We start from the raw sequence: 21476 nt of genomic DNA on the forward strand, positions 1-21476 counted from the left end.
CAACGGCACCCACAGGGAGAGCCAGGAAGCACTGCCGGACATGGAGGCTGCGGTGCCTGCTGCTACCTGATGGGTATCACCACCCACAGCACCTCACGCCCCAAGGTGCTCCGGAGGGCTCCAGTGCCTCAGAGCTGCCTGACACCCCGGGTGGATGGGTGGACGGACATCAAGGAGGGACCGCGGCCCCATGCGAAGCTGGGGGTCCCCTGCGGTGGGGTCAGCTGCAAGCACCACATCCCCTGCCTCTGCTGCCTGAGCCCTGGGAAGGAGGGATGCCAGAGTGCTTCTGTGGGAAGGAAGTGTTTGAACCTATTCTGACCGAGGAGCAATGGTGGGTAACGTATACAGAACACTGCTTCGTCCCCTTCAAGCTGCTTAGCTGGATGGAAGAAGAATGAATGCAGGTCATGGCACCCACTACAACCTGAATCACCTGCCCACCACACAGCAAAATCACTCCAGCAGGGTCACCAATGGTGGCCGCCTCCCCTGCGCCAACAAAGCCTGAGAAGAGCAACAGAAGTCCTAGCTAACTGAGGCCACGTCATCTGGGTGACCAGGGAGGGGAAGAGAAATGACTTGTGTTTGTAAAACGAATGAGGAGAAATCTGTTTTTAAGCGTAGGGGGAAAAAAAAAATCTGAAGTATCAAACCCCTTGGGCCAGCTGATGACTGGAACAACTCACCCCTGTCCCAGCATGGACCAGTGAATGCTCATCCTACAGCGATGGTGGGATACCTGCTCCCCACCCAGAAACTCCCCTAAGCAAACCTAAGATACGCATGTCACTTGAAACAAAAAACCTTTTTTTCCATTGTTGGACAGAATTTGCCAGTCCTTTGTAACTTGCCTGAACTCCGCTGCATTAATAATATGAAGAAAAGTGTAATTTCTGAAAGGACACAAAGATGAAATAAAGGCAGTTGAAATAAAAACCTCCAATTCTCGAAAGCAAACTAAAGCTGCTCATCCTACTTGACTCTGTAGATCTGAAAGATGTTCTTGTCACAGAGATGCTCACCTGATGAAAGGTCTCACCCAGGGAAATTCCTAATGAATTTCATTTAAAATCTGAAAATATACTCCAGTCGCAAGGCACAAAAACAGGTTAATTTAAAAATAAACAAACAAAACCTTTCAGGTTTCTTTTAGCTCTCTGCTGTCACACAGAATCATCAGGGCTTCTTTACATATGCTTTAAGATATACATTTTCATTTATATGGTGTTATTTCAGAGACTGACCAAGCTCCTGTTTGGCAGGTTTTGACAGGGAATAGGAAAAATAGGTGCATAGGGGAAATTCTGATGGAACATCTACGAGAGCCAAAGTATATCTCCTGCAATCTTTTCTGTCCAACATGCCTTTTCTCAGTTTTTATGCAAAGCCCTGAAAAACACAAGACACATCTCTTAAGCTACATTTTGAAAGTATCTACCTTGAATTTTGGATCACATTCAATTTATGAGGCACAACTAATTTTAGAGCACACTGGGCATCAGCAGAGCAACTGAAATAAACCCTCCGCTTCCTTGTGGGCAGCACAGGCTCCTTCCATCTCCCAACCCAGGCAAGCTCACAAAGCAGTTTTATGACACGCTTGTTTTGTTGTTGTTTCTAAACTGCTTATCAATAGAATTCCACCCCCCCATTCTTTTCATTAGTACCTTGGAAACACTCGCTTATTATATTTCCCAGAAATCTGTACGCTCCCAGAAGTATCCTACCATTTTATGCTGTCTGCTTGCTCACGGAAAACTTTGCCTATAAACTCTGTGATGCTAGCACCCAATACCTATTAACATTTTCTAGTGCTATAAAGAAAAAGTCAACTTATGTTTCAAATGGGCTTCCTTCTCTTCCACCGACCAGAATCCACACATTTGCATTAATAAATTTATATTTTTTTGGCTCAAAAGAAACTGCAGTACAAAAAGCAGATGTGTACGTTGGACTCTTTCAAATTAAATTTCCAAAAGCTGAGCCTACTCTAACTTCAGATCAAAGGCACTAAAACACCATCTCCTCCCCCTTCCAGTGTAATTACAGAGATTTCATTTCTTTTGTTACACTGAGCACAACAGGTAAATCGCAAAACCTGAAAAATAATGATCAGCTGCTGCCACCGAGCCTGTCTGTGTGGTGATGCACCTCTGTGCCACACCCCTGCTGCTTCGGCTACCCAGGGATGGGAAGTACCGGCTTTATTCCTAGAGATTGCTTTGCCTTACGAGCTTTACGCCAAAGCTGCCCAGAGGAACCTACTAGGTTACACGTTGTATTCTGGCAGGGCTGGAGGAGGCGAGGCGCAAGGGAGAAGCAAAGCTTTTAACACCGATAAAACGCAAACCGGCAAGGGGAGAGCAAGGGAGTCCTGCAAGTTCAGATGTTGTCGTGAAGTTAGAACGTATTAATTTTCCACGTGCCTCTGGAAAAAAGAAGTGCACAGTCACAAAAGCACACAAGAGATCCAAAGATAGCATTTGCAAAGAAAAATACACCACCCCACTCTGCTGTTATCCACAGTGCTCGCTCAGAGACTGTACCGAGCAGTGCAGCAAGCGCCAGGCCAGGGTGCATGAAACAGAAGGAATTCCAGGACATACGCAAACCTACCTGGGTTGGTTTGTGTTGGGGACCAACCCACTAACCACGACATTTATTCCAAACACCAACACATTTCTATTTTTAACTTCTCACTGTATCTGGTTCTACTGCTGGCCATTAATGCACCCCTACATTATTTTCTCTGGATGAGAACTTCTGCATGTAATTCCTTTCTCATCTGGCCTTTGCTCAGCTCAAGGCTTGTGACCAGTTTCTCATTCATCACGGGATCAAATGGCCTTGTAGCATTCCCCCCAGCCCTCAGAAGGGACCCTCTGCAATCCCATCCTCCCTGCAGGAGGCAGACCTGCCCTTCCCCCTTCCCACGTGAGGGAGTCCTCAAAGTCGATGCTCATGTTAGCTTGCCACTGTGGCACCTTCCATACTCCTGTATCATTCCTATGCCATGTACAAATCCGTATGTATTAATAACCAATGAATCATCACTGCAGAAGGCAACCAAATAATGCAATAAACCAGCTCCACCCATCCCATGCAACTATATGAGATAGATAATTATCTCCCATGAAAACCAGTACAGACCCGGGTTCTTTGTACACCCGTACCTGCAGCCAGTGTCTCCAGCCCCGTTCCTCCACTCTGGCCCAGCGGCTGAGCAACAGAGGATGAGGCACATGGCACGGACACCTCCCACCGGAGCTGTTGGAGGAAGGTAGATAGCTGATACAGAGCACTTGTCTGTGCTGGGGTCTCTCAGATGGGTAACAGCCGCCAGCATGACAGAGGAGCAGCAGCAGGTTCATACTGTACTTAAAAGATGCAATTTAAGCGGCTTCAGTTAAAACTGTGAGCTCCCAGTAACGTAAAATTGCAAACTTAAACAGGAGACCGGTATTACCTCCAGCCAGAATCCAGGGCTTCTTGTACCTTATTACTGGATTTTATTCCAGTTCTGCCTTTGGTTCTCCTGCTGACCTTGGGGAAGTCACAGCTTCCCTACCCTTAATTTAGCCAAATCCGCTCGGACCATTCCACCTGGACCAGCCTACAGGGCCAGCCCGTGGGGAAAGCAACTCCAACACTTTCACCCTGACCTTCAGAAAGTCTTGTGGGATTTTCCACTGTCGGGGAGTGTATCTCTGCCAATTTCACCTAACCTACGTATGGGACAAGATATCAGCAAACCATCACTCTGTTTCACCAGCATCTTTGCAAGGCTTATTTCACAAATGCAAGTGCAATACTTTTCAGTCCTTAGAATTTTAATCTTGCTGGTATGCGTGTACATCAAGGTGCCTGTGCACCAGGGTAGGATATGCGGAGCAGGAAAATTTTCACAGCCAGCATATCCACCAAGGGGCACAGGAAAAGAAGTTAAAATGGAGGAGGGGAATATTTATGAGAGAGAAATTAAGGGAGAAGTTTTCAAATTAAAAAACAAATGTGAGAGCACAAACAGAGCAGAAGAGAGTGGCTGAATTTATTTGATTATTCTAAATTCAGAGAGCAACAATGAAGAATGAAGGGAGAAGAGAGGTTATGTTACGTGAAAAAAGAAGGAATGAGCTCTGTATTTCTTTGTCCTTTTTCTTCCCCCTTTCTAGTTCCCACCTTTCTTAGTTTTCTGCTTTCCTGACTCCTCTGTCCTTCATTATCCTCTTCCCTGTTATTTTGCTTAAAACTGGCAAAAATTACAAACTGCACAGGCGTTAAAACTGGCCTGAATTCCAAATATAAGCCCAAATCTAGGCCAGAGGTATATTTGGCAAATATAAATCCTTGCCAGATTTACAGAGCTCTAATAATAAGGTGACAAGAACCATGCACAGGATTATGGATGTGGCCTCACTTATCCCTTAGAAAGTGCCAGAATAGTCTCCTTTGACTTTTATTCAACCTTTGCTCATGAATCTCAGATCACTAGCTTCGGGAAAATAAAAAAAGAAAAACACGCCCCCCAAAAAAGAAAAAAAACAAACCTATTTTGGTTTGGGGTGAAGGTTTAAATGCGCTGTTTTCCATCAACCCGCAGATCTGTCTCTCTCCATTAAACAGCAACACGAGCCTACACAGAACATGGAAGGGCCTCATCTTGCAGCCCCGATCACCCTGAACAGGACTACGCCGAGAGCCTGTTCTTAGCTCTGCCGACGAATTTCCAGGTCAACTTCCCACCCCAGTCGCGGAAGCAGAACGCAGGTTCCTGTTCCCTCCAGTGCTCACCACAGCTCTTCTTCTGTTTAGCACATGACGAAAGAAGCAGGTTCACATCATCCTCTTCCTCTCCTTTATTTATCTCAGGGCCTGAATCAGAAAAGTCCTTTCTATATTTTTAAAGCCTTCGAAGATCCCGCAGCATCCTTTTTCCTATTGTGGACATGTGGCTGGCTGCTCTCCATCTCCGGTCGGGAGAAGAGGGACATCCACTCACCACTCCGTGACACCTGGGATAATCTCATGGCCTGCCTCTCAACCATGAGCTTTTTTCAAATGCTTCCACTAGCACATCTTTCCTTTCCTCCCCTCTTACTTTCACACTCCCTCTACCTTTAAGTCATGATTTTGCTCCGCGTTTTAGGAATCTTGAAAGCGTTAGAGAAAATAAGCTATAGCAACAGCGACTCGCAAGCAGATTTTTATTATTACACAGGGCTGCGTTCGAGTCAACAGGGCTCAGCACTGTGGCAGGACTCCTCCTGCATGGATCCAACTGCAGGACCGTGGCCAAAGCTGTATTTTATATTGCCTCTCTTTTAAGTGCAGCTTGCTCCCCTCAGTTTTGTATCATCAGCATATCTCATTACATGATGGAAGAAATATGTGGACTCTTATGAGAGAACAAGTCTAGCTTCAAAGCCAAGTCCATTCCCAACATGTTACAGGTGTGCACCACATGAGCAGGCACAGAAATTGCAACTGTTCAGGGTGTGATGACAGCTCCATATAACGTGATCAAAACCATTTCACATGTAAAAAAAAAATATCAAAGTTAGACAAAGAATAGTTCTGCCATACAAAGAGGTGAAACCTAGTCAAACAAAACACAATGAAAAGGACTGGCTATTTAAATGATCAAGTTAAACACGACACAGCTCAGGCTGCCATGCTCTGCTAGCGTTTATAAGCCTACCAAAGAGATCCTTGCTATTGCCTTGCTAACGGGCCACTCCACCTGGCTTACCCCCAGAAAGGGGGGCAGGAAGGGAACTCCCCAAGCTGACCTAAAAGCACATTCTGCATGTGCAAGCCAAGTACTCTGGAGGCGATAAAAGTCTCTCGCTCCATTCTGCAGAAAAGCAGAAGCAATTAAATAGTGAATTTCAGTCCCGCTTGCAAACCCTTAGTCTAGAGAAGCTCAGAGATGCAAAGGCTGGAGCTCCGTTGCCTTGAATCCAACCACAACAAAAAGGCGCAGAACGTATTTTAGGATGGCTAGAACTTGGGGTGTGTTACACGTGTGGAAAATTCTGCTGATGGGCAGGGAGAAATGATTTTTGTATTAACAACAGAAGGCCAAAGCACCTCTGTAACAAAACTCATTCTCAAGCGAACACCCATGAGTCTGTCACACCAACGTAACCTGGGCATGCTCTCTAGAGAAATGACACATTTTACATGTGACTTCTATAGCCACTCATGCTTGGAAAGCTCTAGGCTTTCAACAGTTTCCATCAATAGAAAATGAGGACTACACCAAGTGGATTTAGGACACTAAATAAACTGAGCAGTGAGGATGTTACTTGGTCATGACTAGGAGCGTGGCAGGGAGCTCCAGGAATGTAAACACGGACAAGCGGAGGGCTACAGCAATAAGCTTAGTCTCTGGTTGCATTTGGATGTTTCTGTCCACAAAACAGGGATTATGAGAGAATTTATCACCTATTCAGAGATTCCTTTGCAATCCCTTACATCCCAAGAGACACTATTTAAGAGGTTGGTGGTGTCATAGAAGGCTACTGAGGCCAGAACATATTTCCATCATGATAAGCACATAAAGTATTATCCAAGTTACAGTGCATCTGTATTTTACTTTTCCAACAGAAGCTGGCAGAAGATCCTTAAAAGGAAGGTCTAGTTAAGTTTAGGCAAAAGTTTCACAAGATACATCAGCCTACCAAACATACTGCCATTCCTCAGATATCAGCCTTCATCACTTCAGACGCTACCAAAGCGGATGGGTGGAGGTACCAGAAGGTGTGTCTCCTCGGGATGACCAGCAAACACAAAGCACGCTTCCAATCTGCAGGTCAAGGGGGGAAGATGAGATGAAGGCAGAACTGCCTCTCTGCTAGAACATTTGCCCTGCAGCTGCAGAGATGAGAAACCAACAGAAAAAAATCTGCTGGTAGCAGAAAATCTGCATTTGGGAAGACGGTAAGACTCCACTCAAAGGACAGAGTTTGGTCTTCTGCAAAAGCTTTCCAAAGTATTGGACAGAAACTTCTGCCTGGGGGATGTGAAATTTTGTTTGATCTGGATTCTATTTCTAAGGTATTACAAGGTTTTATAGATAAAGTGTTTTGCTGAATCAGCTTGGTATCTAAATACTAAAGATCTCCTCTGCCAAATGGACAATCTCAGTTCAGTTTCAGTTTGCACTGTTCTTTTCACAAGCCAGCAAATACTGGTAAATTTTAATTTTTGTTCCCCTAATGTATGCACTCAGGAAGACCACAAGTCTCAAGTCCACAGCCCTGCAACAGCTTAGCTCAGTCTTAAATATTCTACCTGTTACCTCCCTCGGTTTTCACATTTGCCTGTTCATCAGAAATGAAACGTCTCATTTTGCCTCCAGCTTCAGTGCTACTGTCTGCCAGTCACTCAGACACCATTCCTGTGAAGACAGCCAAACCTAATGAGTACAAGAAACTAATGAATCTGGCCTGGGAAGAGGCGTGAGAACCTTTGATATCAAATATGTGAAAGCAAAAATGCCTCTGAAGAAACATGAGGCTTGAGGATGACGCTGGCAAGATGAGTAAGATGAAACTTCCTTGTTACACTGAACGTGTAAGTTCAGTCATTCATGAAAGTGCGAAGCTCACTCAAGCTCATACTGAAGACTGTGCCGCCAAGAGCATGATTCTTCTAGACCATTAAGAGGCTCAGAAAGAAGAGCATCAAAACTTTGGGTATTAGTTCTTCATAGACCCAGGTCCAGACTCTGGCTGAGAGTCAACTTTGAACCTGAGGGCAAACATAAGAGGCACATATGTCCTGGTCTTGCACTCTCCTAGAGACCACAAAGACAAAAACATTCCAGATGTAACTATGACCTGACAAATCTCACCTTCAAACCTTCCCATCAGACCACATAATATCAACCTTCCCATCAGATAGAGAATATGTTTATTCTGGCAGAAGTAAAAGCTATCAAGAATTTTCTCTGAGGCAGCAGAACACACCACAGAGCAGAAAGCACTTGGAAACACTTCACCTTACAGTTCTGGATCAGCAACATTTTCCTTAACATTTTCTGCTGACCCAACTGAGTTCTGTATTCCTTTCATACACGAATGTACACTTTGTGTAGACTGGACTCATCCTTATAAAATATATTGTAAATATTCAAAATAATTTCAAAAGAACTAAACCAGAGTGCCGCGCACAAAACTCGTCAATGAAAGTCTGTATGGGACAAAAGCACTGTGCTGCTGTGGCGAAAGAGCAGCTCCCCTCCTGGTTATCTCGGCGGACAGCTGAGGACACTTCAGAACTGAGGGGAGCGAGTTATTTGTTTTTTTCCCCCTGCAAACATGCAATAGTCCTTTCTCTTTTCTTACTTAAGAATTCTGTGATGGCTCCTCTATAGAGTTTAATCCATCTACTGATGTTCTCACCCACCATGTGATCACCCATTCTGGAATAATCCCTATTTCCTTCAATATTTCTTGCCTTTCCCCTGGGAAATTTATATCTGATTCTGGCATCTGTTCCCCATCCACTTTTGTGAACACTGAGGCAAAAAATCCATTTATTTTTTAGCAGTGTCTACATCATCTGTCAATAAATCACCCATTCCATCTTTAAGAGGTCCTAAAATCTACTTTACTGACCTCCCCTTCTTTATGCATTGCAATCGTCTTTCATGATTATTCATCTTAACTATGTATGGTTGTTCCTTCCTTTCTCTCTCTTTGCTTTCAGATTATTTTTTAACATTGAACCTCATTCCATGCGTTCTCTGAACTTGATGTTTTACATCTTATATTCTTGCCTTCCTTTCTTACTATTACTTTTTGCAGTGCTTGTTCTTCTATATTAGGATGTTAGTATGCTTTTCATCATATTATTTATCCTTACCATAGCTGTGTAGAATATACTTGTTACACTTATTTTTCAGTGGGTACCAATTCCCCTTGATGTTGCGTATTTATAAGGCATCATCTTTCTATTCCCTGGGAAAATAGGTTCTAATATACAAAGCTAAATGTGAGCTACACTTGGAATGTAACAGCTGCTCTGTTTGCACACCTCACCTTACTATCAGCAGGTAATTTAGTGCTTTTAAAATTACTACGAGTATTGTCCTGGCTTTGAGCCCATTTTAATGCTCAGTGAACAACAGTTACTCTAAAGTTTCACTAATTTTCTCGGTTTTCTTTTTTTTCTTTTTTTTTTTTCTTGATTTGTTTTGGTTTGCTACTCAAAATAAAGAATGATTAAACAGATTACAGCCATTGGGCCAACTTCTACCGATGCCTGCAAACTTCTTCATGTAACACTTCCTAAAACAAGCACTCTTCAGATGTCCAGTTACCTTCTGAGTGCTGCTCCACATCCCATGGGAAATTTGTAATCTCAGCCAAAACTCACTTTGGAATCGATTCGCTAGCTATGAGATTTATATTAAAGTTAAAATTTAGGAAGGACAAAAAAAAAATATTCTCCTAGAAGGCATATTTGGAAAACAAAAATTTGCTGGCAATGTGAACCAGAAACAGGCATTTAAACAACAAATTAAAAATGCTTGTAACTAAATTCTTGCTGATCCGTTTACATACTTCCTCATCCAAGAATTAATCAAAACTGCTTTTTCTGGATAATTCTCACACACGCACACACACACACTATATATATATATATATATATGTATATATATATGCACGCACAATGCCACTCTTTTTAATATTTGATCGTTGGCCTAATTTCTTCATCACATTTAGTCAGCACGTTTACTTCCCAGAATATCGTTCTCCATCACTTCTCGTTCTATACTCTTTTTAGAACTATTGAGTATGCTTAAGACCACAATCACATAGTAAAAGTTTGCAGAATAAAGAAATGTATCCGAGTACTCTGATTTTAGTTAAAAATAAATATAATCTAATTAAAGCACTGATGGTTCCTGTTAAACGCATGCTCCATATCTTTTTATTTCACATGGTACAAGGATCAAAGCATAGACCTAGTATACCATCAGCCTTGTATAGTGTGTGAACTGGTGCTGTCCTTAATTCAGACCATATGGTAAGATGTATCTATTGGCATGATGCTGTAGAGAATTACTGTACCCTCCTGTCATACCCTTTTTATCATTTCCATTGGAACTGTTTTATATTTGATTTTGTATATTCTGTGCATCTGACCAAATGTGCTAAATCCAGTACAGCACTCGAGGCTGAAGATCGGGGACAAGAATAGAGGAGTCATTACAGAACCTGTCAGAAGGAGTTTCGAGAGAGAATTAGAAGTTTAACTCCAAAAGTATAAATCAGGTTTTGCTTTGAGACTACCGCATCTTCCTACAGAAAACGATGGCAATTTTCTCTCCTGGATGCCCTCAGAAAAAAGCCTGAGAAGAAATCTGCTGGGGAAATGCAGACGGCTGTTAGTTCTGACCAGCAACGCGCTGCCCAGGCTTTGCCCGTGGCTAACGGAGCCAGCATCAGCACACAGCCACCTCACAGCTTTGCCTACTTTCTCTAGAGGAACACACCAAGACCTACAAAATAAGTTGATCTTACTTAGCGAATGCCTCATTTGATTCAGCCTCTCTACACCCGGTGAAGTCCAGACTTAAGGTACATCGGGGCTCAAAACAATTATTAATTATCCAGCTAAAAAGGCATTGTTTTACACATTCTGTGCCTTAACTAGAGAACAGAACAAACCCATTGTTTTTGCCTGTTTAATGGACCATGGCTGGAGCAGCTATGTAAATGACCTAGTAATTCAACAACTTTGTTTTGTTTCACAGATTTTCCCACATGTATACTTCCCAGCTGTAATGCAAATCTATTCCACATCCAAGCCAGTCGTGTCCCCCAGAAGCATGCTGCTACTTGAGGTGTACACTCACCGATTTTGGGACTACAAACAACTCAGGAAAATAGGAAGATTGCAAGTAGTTCGCAAATCCAGTTTTTTTTGGTGGTGGTTGGTTGGTTGGTTGGGGGGGGGGTGGGGGGGTGGGGGTTGTTTTTTGTTTGTTTTGTTGTTTGTTTTTTTTAGGGGGGGGCTGTTGCTTTTTTTGTTTTGTGGGGTTTGGGGTGTGGTGGTGGTGGTTTTTTTTCTTTCCTTTAAATGTCTAACAATGGTTTTCCTGGTGGTGTAAGGCTTTCTAGAAATGGGATTTTTTTCCTCTCCATGAATATTTTAAGTCAGTCACTTACACATTTCTTTTAATGCTCAAACAGGTGTGAGCTCAAATTCCCTCTGCCACTAATACCAGCTCAGCTGGAGAACAGCAGCAAACACTTGTTTGAAAGCCAAACTCAGTTCAGCTATCTAAAGGGCAGAAGCTCATTAACCATTAAAGCACCTTCTGGATGTTACTTTAAAAGCCACTTCTCTATTGATGTGCTTGCAATGCAGAAACCTGCGGTGTCTCAAGCAGATAAACCCAGAGCCATGGAGCCCAGCGGACCCCGCATAGCCCTGTGCCCGTTGTGCTTTCTTCAGGAGAAGCCCGACGGAGGCTCCTGAGCCAGCTCCACCTGGAGCAGCCGTTACCCAACGCCTGCACACGCTTCGTGCTTTTCATGCTGCCACTCTGTGCCCCGATTCCCATTCCAGGGCCACCCCAACGACAGGCTCAAAACCCTCCAGGTCTGCAGAAGAAAGGTCTGGAAGACTAGCAGGAAGACCTTCCTTTCTGCCAACAGGGAGGATAACTTCAGGCAGTATTTTGCAAACTTACAATTTGTACTCCAAATTGAGATCAAATACATTCGCAGTTCAATGCAAATTTTTCACACAGCTCTAGACTATGCCACACTACGCAGAATACAACTGTCACACAAAATAACTTATTAAAAATGCTTGGGCTTGTTTTAAGAACAAAATACAAAGGAATGTAAACTTCACTGAAGACTACGTAGTACAAAATAATATTTCAATTCTTTGCTCAGTATACAGACATTAATTGCCAGAGTCTACAGTTTCTATTTATACATCTGCTGCTCGCTCCTCAAATAAATGGAAACGTAATTTCTTCTCTTCAGGACTGTACGAGAGGCTGGGGTTGAATGCTGAAGCTCAGAATCCTGACTGGCAGTGCTTGCAAGATTGACTTGCTGCAAAATACATTAACTCTTGATTGGGAACAGTAACATATTTATACCTACGTCTACAAAATGCTTTGCAGCCCAGATTTTTCCTGTTGATTTTGTTCATAGGCAAGCAAGACAAGAGAAGCAGCAGGCTTATTCCGCAGCAAGAAGGGATACGTGAGCCAGCATCTTCTACAAAGCATTTTTAAGGCACCCTTCAAGGCCCCAGCTGACAGTAAATCACGTGATTTTCATTGCCCTTATCTTAGAAAGCTAAAGTGCTACATCTAAGCTCCTCAGGTCTCAGCCTTGAAGCCTTGCATAGTTAAACTCAAACTGTTGCTCAGGGTTTTCCAGAAGCACTTGTACATTGTTGTGCAGAAACCACTAAAACAAATCCAGAAGAAAAGACTGGAAGAAATCCTGTCCAGCTGTTCCTAGGTAAGGGAAGGAAGACAGAGCCTTAACTTACACATCGATTAGATACATGTCCGTTAGAAAGCAAAGTAGACCATACCTGGAAATCAGTTGCTGGTTTGTAATTCAGTTCTTGGAGGTGCATTTACAGTGCCTTGCTCTCTCGATATGTAAAGCAGCACATTTATTTCCAAGATTAGTGCCGTTTTTAAGGCTTGAAGATGCTGAAAACGAGGTATTTTGGTTGGCGAAGCAATTTTAGATTTGGCAAAGAAACCTCGATAGATTACTTTTCCTGGATTTAGGTTGAAAACCCAGTCTCAGATCTTCCCTTCTGTACTCACGTGGGGATGGAAAGAACAAGACTTAGGTGGGTGGGCATATATATCCATACAGCATTCACTGGATGGATTTTCATGGATTTACTTCCTCGTTGCAAGGGGAGTTCAGTGAATTGAGAGGCGAATAAAAACACAGAACCAAAATAACCAAGATGCCAGATGCAGACTTGGAGGCACAACTTGCCAAACGAGCCAAATAGCTCAAACCTGTCAGCTAAACTCAGGTTTTAAGCCCTTCCTCTGAACAGCCCCGAAGCTCCCACTGCCTCGGCAAGCCAGAGAGCTCTGCCTCCATGGGAAGGGGTCCTGCACCGGGGGACCTGCCTTTTTCAGGTCATAGTGGGTCTCTATAGAAACAGCAGCTCTGCTCACGGCCCCAGAACATCTTCCATCCATGCCCAAAGGACCATGTCAAAGGCTGCCTTGCAGCCCAGCCACACCATGGGCTTCAGTGTCCTTTGGGGACGTGGCAGTCATCATGCTTTCTAAGGAACCCCAATACCAGTACCTATCCCCTCCCCAGCACTGCTGTAGCTGCATCCTACTCCACCCACCCCAAATTGCCTCATCTCCAGGTGGAAACGAGTACGGTCAGATCACTTCTCCCATTTTCCAGGTGGCTGGGGAATCCCTGGGCACTCGCCTGTCACACAGCATCCATTCCGCAAATCTTCCTAAACTGCAGGTTCTGGGTTGTGTCAGCTGCACAAATGCAAAATACTTTAAATCAAAAGGGAAGTCTAGGATTTCCAGCTCTTTGGTTTCTCAAGGCCTTTCCTGATCTTTTTACTTGTTACAGTCAAATTTTCTGTTGTTAAAACTCATCTCAGTTAATGCGATACGTTTTCAGGCAGCCACAGAATGTTCTGAAAAACATAGTTCTGCTTGTGATTCCTGAAGATTCACCTTTGACTGCTTTTTTTTTAAAAAGCACTCACCTGTTTCTTTCTATACATTACATAGAATTTACTTTTTTCCAAATATAATAGTCAGTTCTTCATTTTCTAGCCACCATAAGTTGCCAAGCTTCTTCAATACTGCATTGCCCTCAAAAGTCCTTATGAAACAACAAAACAAAAAAAGCAGGCACCACTAAGAGACTTAAGTGGCTACCTAGTCTGTGCTCCCATAATGTGGATGACACACATGAAGCATCACAACCACCATTTCCCCAAGTGGTGGCATCTTCAGGTGCCACTGAATGCAAGAACTGAGACCATCAAAGTCTTTTCCATTTCAAATTTACAACTTAAAATTGCTGGACAGTTTTTGACATTTCCCTCATGGGTCCTCACGTACCTTCGCTTCTCCAGTGCAAAACGGGAACCAAAGCCACCTGACATAACAGAGGTGGTGTGAAAAAGAATTAATGTTCATGATGTGCTAGACACTGACTGAGAAAATCAAAAATCTGCCAGGATGAAATGTAATCTCATTTTAGGAAATATTGAAATCATTTCTGTAGAAGGTTAAAAAAACAATAATCAGGCTGAGTCAGATACACAGCATGGAAAAATTCATCCCAAATGTTTACAGTTTAGCAACTGAAAGCAAGGCCTTATAACGCTGTGTTGGGTAAACTTAACTAATCTGCAAAAATTCCAGTTCTACTTATAATAACAGTAACAGAATCAAAGCTGTATGGATTAAAGGCAAATGCTACAGCAATATTAGTACAGAGACAAGTGCTATCATAGCATTAAAAATAATATTAAAAATTGGCATCTATACAGAGTATCCAAGGGACTCAGGGTGTTTTCCAGACAGTAATTCATCACATCTCACAATACCCCTGCAAAATACATAGTGCACGTTCTTCAGACACAAATAGGAAAGCACATTTGAGCACAGAGATACTGAAGGACTTGCCAAGAGCATGCCGCAGCTCAGCAGCCAAGGGGGGCTCCCCAGGAACCAAGGCATGAGCCCTGCCACTGGAACGGCGGGCAGCCCGCACCGCCCCAGCTCCCAGGCACCACGCTGGCACTGGCACAGCTCAGCCACTCCGACTATGAGAAAGCGCCACCTTCTCCGAAATAACAATGCTAAGGGGAAAATTATGACTTGGAGATTTTTAAAAGGAAAAGGGAAGAAACCAGCGAGGAAAATATTTATTTTGTGATAGAAGTGCCAGTCTCTGGCAAATGCACGCACCAGCCCTCCCAAAAGCCCGTCAGGCAAGTGATCATCTAAGAGTGCAAACCGAAGCAAGTGCAGCATCCAGCTGAAGCAGACAACAGGGAAGGAAGCAAAACTATTTATATCTGTTCTTCATTTTGTGTCTAGCAATTGAAAGAGAAAAGAAATGCAAGCAAAGATTTTGTTTTCACATACGAGATCATCAACCGACACCTACAACTACTAAGAGTTCTACATGAAGTGACCTTACGTCCTTTTGGAGACACTCAAAGCAATGTAAGAAACTTAATGTCGTCTTCTGGTTAGTAGCGTAGGAACTTTTTCAATAAGGTATCTAAAACCACTACTGCGAACACCAGAAATATTACATGCGGAGGGGAGGAGGACACAAATTGTCCATGTAAAAAATAAGAGAAGTGCCATGGATCTTATCTATTCTCATTTTTACTACATTCAGCCAACTAGGTTATATCAGCTTTGTAAGTCTCAGGGAAAGTTTCCTCCCACTGCAAGTTTCTCCCTACTACAGGAGGGACCCAGGTATGCGGTGACTGCCTGTCCAGTGGACAGCAGCTGGTGACCACACGCATTCACAGCGCTTCACCTTGTGCAGAGCGCCAGGTTGAATTCTGGGTGCTTAGAGCACTTTGAAGCAACACAAACCTAAATATTCCTAGTAGGCAAATGGAGGAGAGGGACTGAATTATAATGAACCAGCAGCTGTCACAATATGACCACAGTAACCAAATCAAAATATCAACCGCTAACCCAGATGAGATTCAAAGGTCACCACATAAGCCAGCAGCTTTCTTCAGCAGCGCCTGAAACCTCAATCTAATCCTTGCAGTGAAATGCTCCATTAAGCTACAGGAGGTTTAGAAGCAAGTACTGTACATTGGTAAATGATTTAATGTACTAGCAAGATATTCCAGGTAGTAGGATAAGAAACATTCCCAAAGAGCATGCCTGGAAATGGGAGAGGCAATGAGAAGCAATACGTGACGTGCAATACCCGCCGCAGCTATCTGCCCATGCACACTTCATTGCTGGGCCAAATTACTACTCTTTAGATACCCTTAAGAAAATACAAAATACCTAGCAGGGCAGTGGGACTCCAGACACACAAAGCAAGCTGCATCCGAGTACACACAAGCAGGAGTTTGAGCAGTTGAGTAATGCATGCAGCTTTACAACTCCCTGCTCCTCCCCACAAGGCTTGCTCCAAAGCCTAACTCACAGGCTCCTTGCTAGACACTGGCCACATAAAAATATGTTTTAAAAACAAATACCTGAAAAATAAAACACAACATAAGCCTTCATTGAAGCACACCCTGTCTGCAAACGTTTGTGGCTCACAGGTATGGGGTCAGTGATACCTATCCCCAGCAGCAACAACCAAGTCCTTGCCTGGAAAACCACCTGAAATCAGGAGCAACTCCATTCAAGTCAACGGTACACACCAGTATAAAACCAGTTCAAACTGGATGCTCGTCAGGCTCTATCAGTGCCAAGAGAAAGAGAAGCATGGAAGGAAAATGATGGTGTGGCTCTGCAGGTGCCAGCTGCATAACACCGGAGTTTATGGGGACCTTTCCTCAGGGGAGTTGGAAGACCTGCCAGGAAAAGGGCAACAATAAAATGCGTTTGGAGCGACAGGAGTCACAAGCTGGCACTGCGGGCAGCCTCCGGCTGAGCAAACAGTGCGGGGCATTGCTCATCCCCACAGGATATAGGTTTCTCCTGAAGCTATAAATACAGACGTGACCAGCGCAGACTGACAGTGGCCTTTGTTAGGGCGATGCTTCACACAGCCAGACCTCTGCAGCAGCACCGCTGGTCACCACAGCCTGGTGCTGGGTCAGGGTCTCCATTCCCCCACGGGACAGGACCAGCCCTCCCAGCCAAGGCCCTCGGGGGTGTCCAACTGGGAAGGGAAGGTGCATGCGTCCCAGCAGCCATCCCTCCTCGTCCCGCAAGAATGCCCCATGTCCAGGAGCAGAACAAAACTGGGGAGCAAAGTTTCTCCCCAACAGGAGAAATTAAGTCTACTCCAATTACCAAAGGAATGATACTAAAGCATGGTCACAAAAAAGGGGTGTTTTGCCCTCCATGCGTTGTGGAGGGCAGCTGACGGCCCCAGCAGCACACGCGCGTTACTGTGCCATAGCACACTTGTCAAAAGCTGTTAGTCGCTTGCCATGCGCTCACACACACCTTCATCTGTGTGTGCAGGAGCATCACCAGTCTTATTTCCAGTAGAAACTACTAAGTGTCATAAACCCCCAAAAATCTCAGGGCACTTAGGACCACGCGCTGTGAGGATGCTGGCTGGCTCCCACCCGGGGATGTGAGGCCACGGCCGGGTGAGCACTGGCTGTGCAGACCCCTCTGACGGTGATGACTGGAACCTTCTAGATCCGTCAGGCTTTCCAAAGCTCCTAGTCAGAGTATTCCATAGCTTAATTCTTTAACCATGTGCCTCCAAAAGTGTTTCTCTTAAACAACTATTTCTTACACCAAGTGAAACCAGCATTTTCACTAAGACAGGCAAAAACAATCCAAGTCAGGAATGAGAGTTTTCTGTAACCCAAGGACAGGCAGAAGAGAAAGAGAGAGACTTTTAAGTGCTAAATACTCAAATTAAAAGTTATACTTGAAAGCACCAGGCAGCCCAGTGGGTTTCACAGAAGTGTGTGGCTATTTGCAAAGTGTCTCTGTGCACTACCTAAGCCCCATGGCGTGAGTTAAGAAGGGAGTGTTGAAATTTCCATGCTTTTTTTGGCTTATATTAGACCCTTTAAAACTGTTGTAATCATGTTTTGTACGTGAATACACACAAATGACTACAAGCTCCAACACTGTCCCATATGTTAAACAACTCACAAATATTTCCCGATATTAAAAGACAAGGCATATTTTAGGGACGTATATTAGAGCTGAAGAATGATATATCGCAGTTACAGCTCCATGGTTTTTTTGGCTCACATTCAATCCTTCAAAGCAAAGCATTTGGTTAGTTCATTGACAACTGCAGAAGAAGGGTGTGATCTTGGCCAAGCATAAGCATTACTAATATTTTTACATCATATATTTACTTTAACCAAACTCATTTATCAAGCATAATTAAAGAAAGTAGCTATCATTCATTTACAAATAATTATAGCCTCTCTTCATACTGCTATGGTGTTTACTGCTAAGCTAAAATGATTATTCAGGGGTGTCAAAACTTTCTATCATGAGGTGTGGGGTGGAAAGAGGGTCCTTGCCAAATGCCCTGGGCAAAATCTCACTCTTCTAGAGCAGAATAGGCTGCAGCTACCCTCGTCTGAAATCCAGGAGTTTGCAGCTCACAGGTCCCAGCAGGCAGCGATCCATCACACTCCAAAACAAACAATGGCTTTGGCGTCCCTCACCACTTATTTATCTGTTCCCTTTTGCTAACCTATATTTATCATATTTTCAGAAGGCCTTTTCTACTTTAAAAGTCCTGCTCAGAGCATGTCCTTATTTTCTCTGCCAACCTGTCACTTCTTGGAAAAGGAAAGGCTGAGCCTTAGGAAACAACCATTTACCTCTTTCAGCAAATACTGCAGTTACTGCATCAAAAGTCATATCCCTCGCACAGCGAGAAAACACAAGTCTATTCAATAAACAGCACTGCTGTACATTTCTGAATTTGAATGATAGCTTAAAAAAAAGAAAAGGTCAAAATCCACGTTCCCATCCTTACGTTGAGTACAGTCAACCCCAAAAATGAGGATGACTGATTTAAGCCCTCAGAGTTTTATTTCTGGTTCACTTATTCCACTTTAAACAACACAGTCAAGTTAGGAAATGGATTTCTTACTTTGTATTCTGGAATTGACAAAGGGAGGAGAGAGATTGTCATGCGACCCAAGGTCTCTGCTCGACATATGATCATAGTGAGTCCCATCTCCATAGTTCTGTTAACAAATTGGGGAAAAAACACAATTTTACAAGTTTAAATGGCATTTTTCAAAACCTACAGGTCCCTATTTCCCTTCTAAGTTTTAAGCCAGCTATAAGAAATATTGTCTCCTTTATTGTTTTCCCCCTATTGATTCTGCTGGAAGTGATGTGTTCCAGAACATTTTTAAAGCTGTTTCAAATTTTTATTTCATTAGTAATTGACTTCGTTTTGCCGTGTGGATAATCCTGAAAGGGTGACTGAGATGAGGTTCCTGGAATTTCTTGCTGTGCAATTCAGCATAAAGCCCTCTCTTAGCATACAAGTCTCTTGCCTGTAACACATGCAAGAACAGCAGAGAATTACTCCTTTTAACATTTTGCTTTTTAAATCCAAACGCTACCTACAGAGTCAAGGACATAGAAAAACTGTTCCAGGATCAAGCCCCTAATTGTTGAAACAGTTTTGGTGCAACCTTCTGCTTTCAGTCACTCAACTTGCAAAATCTTAAATTTAACTACAAATATTGGCCGAGCGCAGCAGTTATGTAATGTTTTGTTTCTTTGGTTTAGAAGAACTCACGAGAAAGTAATTCCTCCAATGTGGAAATACCATCATCATTTTACAAAGAAGGAAAGAGAGAGGTCAGGCTGTTTGCAGAATAACACTGCCAGTTAATGCACAGGCTTGATTGAAACTCCAGAATTCTTCCCAGGCTCGTGCTCTTTTCTTTATATCTCAAAACTTCATTGTACACTCACATTCAAGTTTTTGCATGCATAAATAATTGTGTGTGCAAATTTAGAATTTACTTTTCAAAACATTTTTCCCTTGGAAGCAATACAAGTGTCAAGGAAAAAAAAGGGATAAAAATAAAACCGACAGATGTGAGTGGTAATGACGTAATGGATGCTAAGCGGGACAGAATAAGAAAAGGTGTTGGGCTTCCCCCCCTCGGTGGCAGGACCGGGGTCCCCCCTCAGCTGCCTGTGGTGCAGCGCTGCAGATGTCCCCCTAAAACCTCAGCTGGCACAAGGTCCGCTGAGGGCAGGACCTGCCCCGAGGGGAAAGGTCGGCCTGAGGATGAACAGGGCAACTGACTTTCCCCTCGCCAGGCAGACACTCGAGGGCATGGAGCTCCCAGCAGCACTGCTCGTGAGACCTGATCCTTCACGTTAACTAGAAAACAATTAAAAAGCAATTTAAACAAACTGTTTAAATAAGGGCATAACAGCGAAGGCACTTTTTGCCCAGCGTAAGTGTACTTCATGCATTTGCAGGAAGCGAACAGAAATAATCATCTTGGTACTGAAGCACAAGCCATGCCCAGCCCTGGGGACAGTCAAAGCCACGATGCTCCAGCTGGGGAGGGGGCTGCCGGGGTGGCCCGTGGAGACCACTGGCAGGGCTGCCCACACCGTGCCACTCGGGGCAAGCCGCACAGCTGCTCTGCTGGAAATAGCACTTCTCCCCTACCGAAGGAACTGGCATCCCAATCCTGAGGTGTCTAAAGAATTTGGATAACTGTCTACAGACAGAATCAAAATGACTGAGTCCAGCTGTCTCACAAATCCCAGCAAACGCAGAATATTGCCGTGCCAGATAGCAGCTCCGTGCTTGCATTCCCTGGAGGGGGATCCCACTCTGACATGGGGAGCACAGCGGATGTGTGTGCCCCATCCTCAGCACAGAGGCAGGCAGGTGGCTAGCAGCCAGGCTACCTGCCCTGGGGCTCGGATGATGACAGCGGGGGCTGGGGGAGGGTACCATGACATGCTGAAATGCCCAGCTGCCAGCCCCTGCCTGAGTAGAAGGGTCTGAAACCCCTTCTTCACCAGAGGCAAGGAGCAGCCAAGGGGCACTGCGGGCAGGGCAGGGGCACGGCTGTGCTGGTGGGCAGCCCCAGCATAGTGGGACAGACCTGGCTGCCCCTCTCCAGCCTTGCTGCCCTGAGCTCGGGCCCTGGGGTGGCCAAGGGTGGCCATGGAGTGGCCAGCAAGCCCTGGCACGGGCCTGAGCGCTGGCCCTCTCCTCAGGTTTAGTGACACCCGCAATCTCTAAAAATCCAACTGCAGAGAACGCAAAGTTTGGCAACAACATCTCTGCTCCACCTGCACTCTGGGTGGTGGCTGTAGATGATCATGCATAGCAAGAAAAAATGGTTAATCAATCTTCTCGCTACCTGTTAGAGGTAGCAGAGCAGGTACCAAATTCAATCATAGACTCAGGTTTGAATGTTAAAATAAAATAAAAAGCAATTTTAAAGAGAAGACAGGCTACAGCCAACTTTGCATGCCCATTTTTCTATGCAATCAGGTGTAAAACTCGTATTTAAGATTGTAAATTTACATATGCAGGAAGTCTGCTTTGGGGAGAAAGATTAGATATACTTACCCTGGATGGACTAGGATGTCCTGTATTCCCCCAGGACCCTGAGCTAGTTCTGTCTTCTACATCTAGGGACAAAAAAGTTCTTTAGGCTTTATTGCAATAATTCTTTCCTTTTGTATAGGCACTTTTAAATTAATGTTTCAAATTAATCTCCTGTTGCCTTTAATTAAGAATCAGGCACAGGGCTACTACGAT

At 44.0% G+C, this 21476-nt stretch overlaps 1 protein-coding gene across 11 annotated transcripts in view; it reads right to left on the reverse strand.

Moving 5' to 3' along the window:
• The window catches only part of LOC129782764 (transcription factor 4-like), a 150133-nt gene that overhangs the window by 50847 nt on the left and 77810 nt on the right, over positions 1-21476 (reverse strand). For 9 of the 11 annotated variants that reach the window (XM_055791305.1, XM_055791306.1, XM_055791297.1 and 6 more), the window contains 2 exons: positions 21285-21346; positions 18810-18906 (listed from right to left, as the gene is read on the reverse strand). The exons of the other annotated variants lie outside the window; for them this stretch is intronic. In XM_055791305.1, the coding sequence (XP_055647280.1) occupies positions 18810-18906; positions 21285-21346 (159 nt within the window). The remainder of the gene's footprint in view (positions 1-18809; positions 18907-21284; positions 21347-21476) is intronic. 11 annotated transcript variants of the gene reach the window in all.

This window comes from Falco peregrinus, chromosome Z (genome assembly GCF_023634155.1).
Source record: "Falco peregrinus isolate bFalPer1 chromosome Z, bFalPer1.pri, whole genome shotgun sequence".
Taxonomy (NCBI): Eukaryota; Metazoa; Chordata; class Aves; order Falconiformes; family Falconidae; genus Falco; species Falco peregrinus.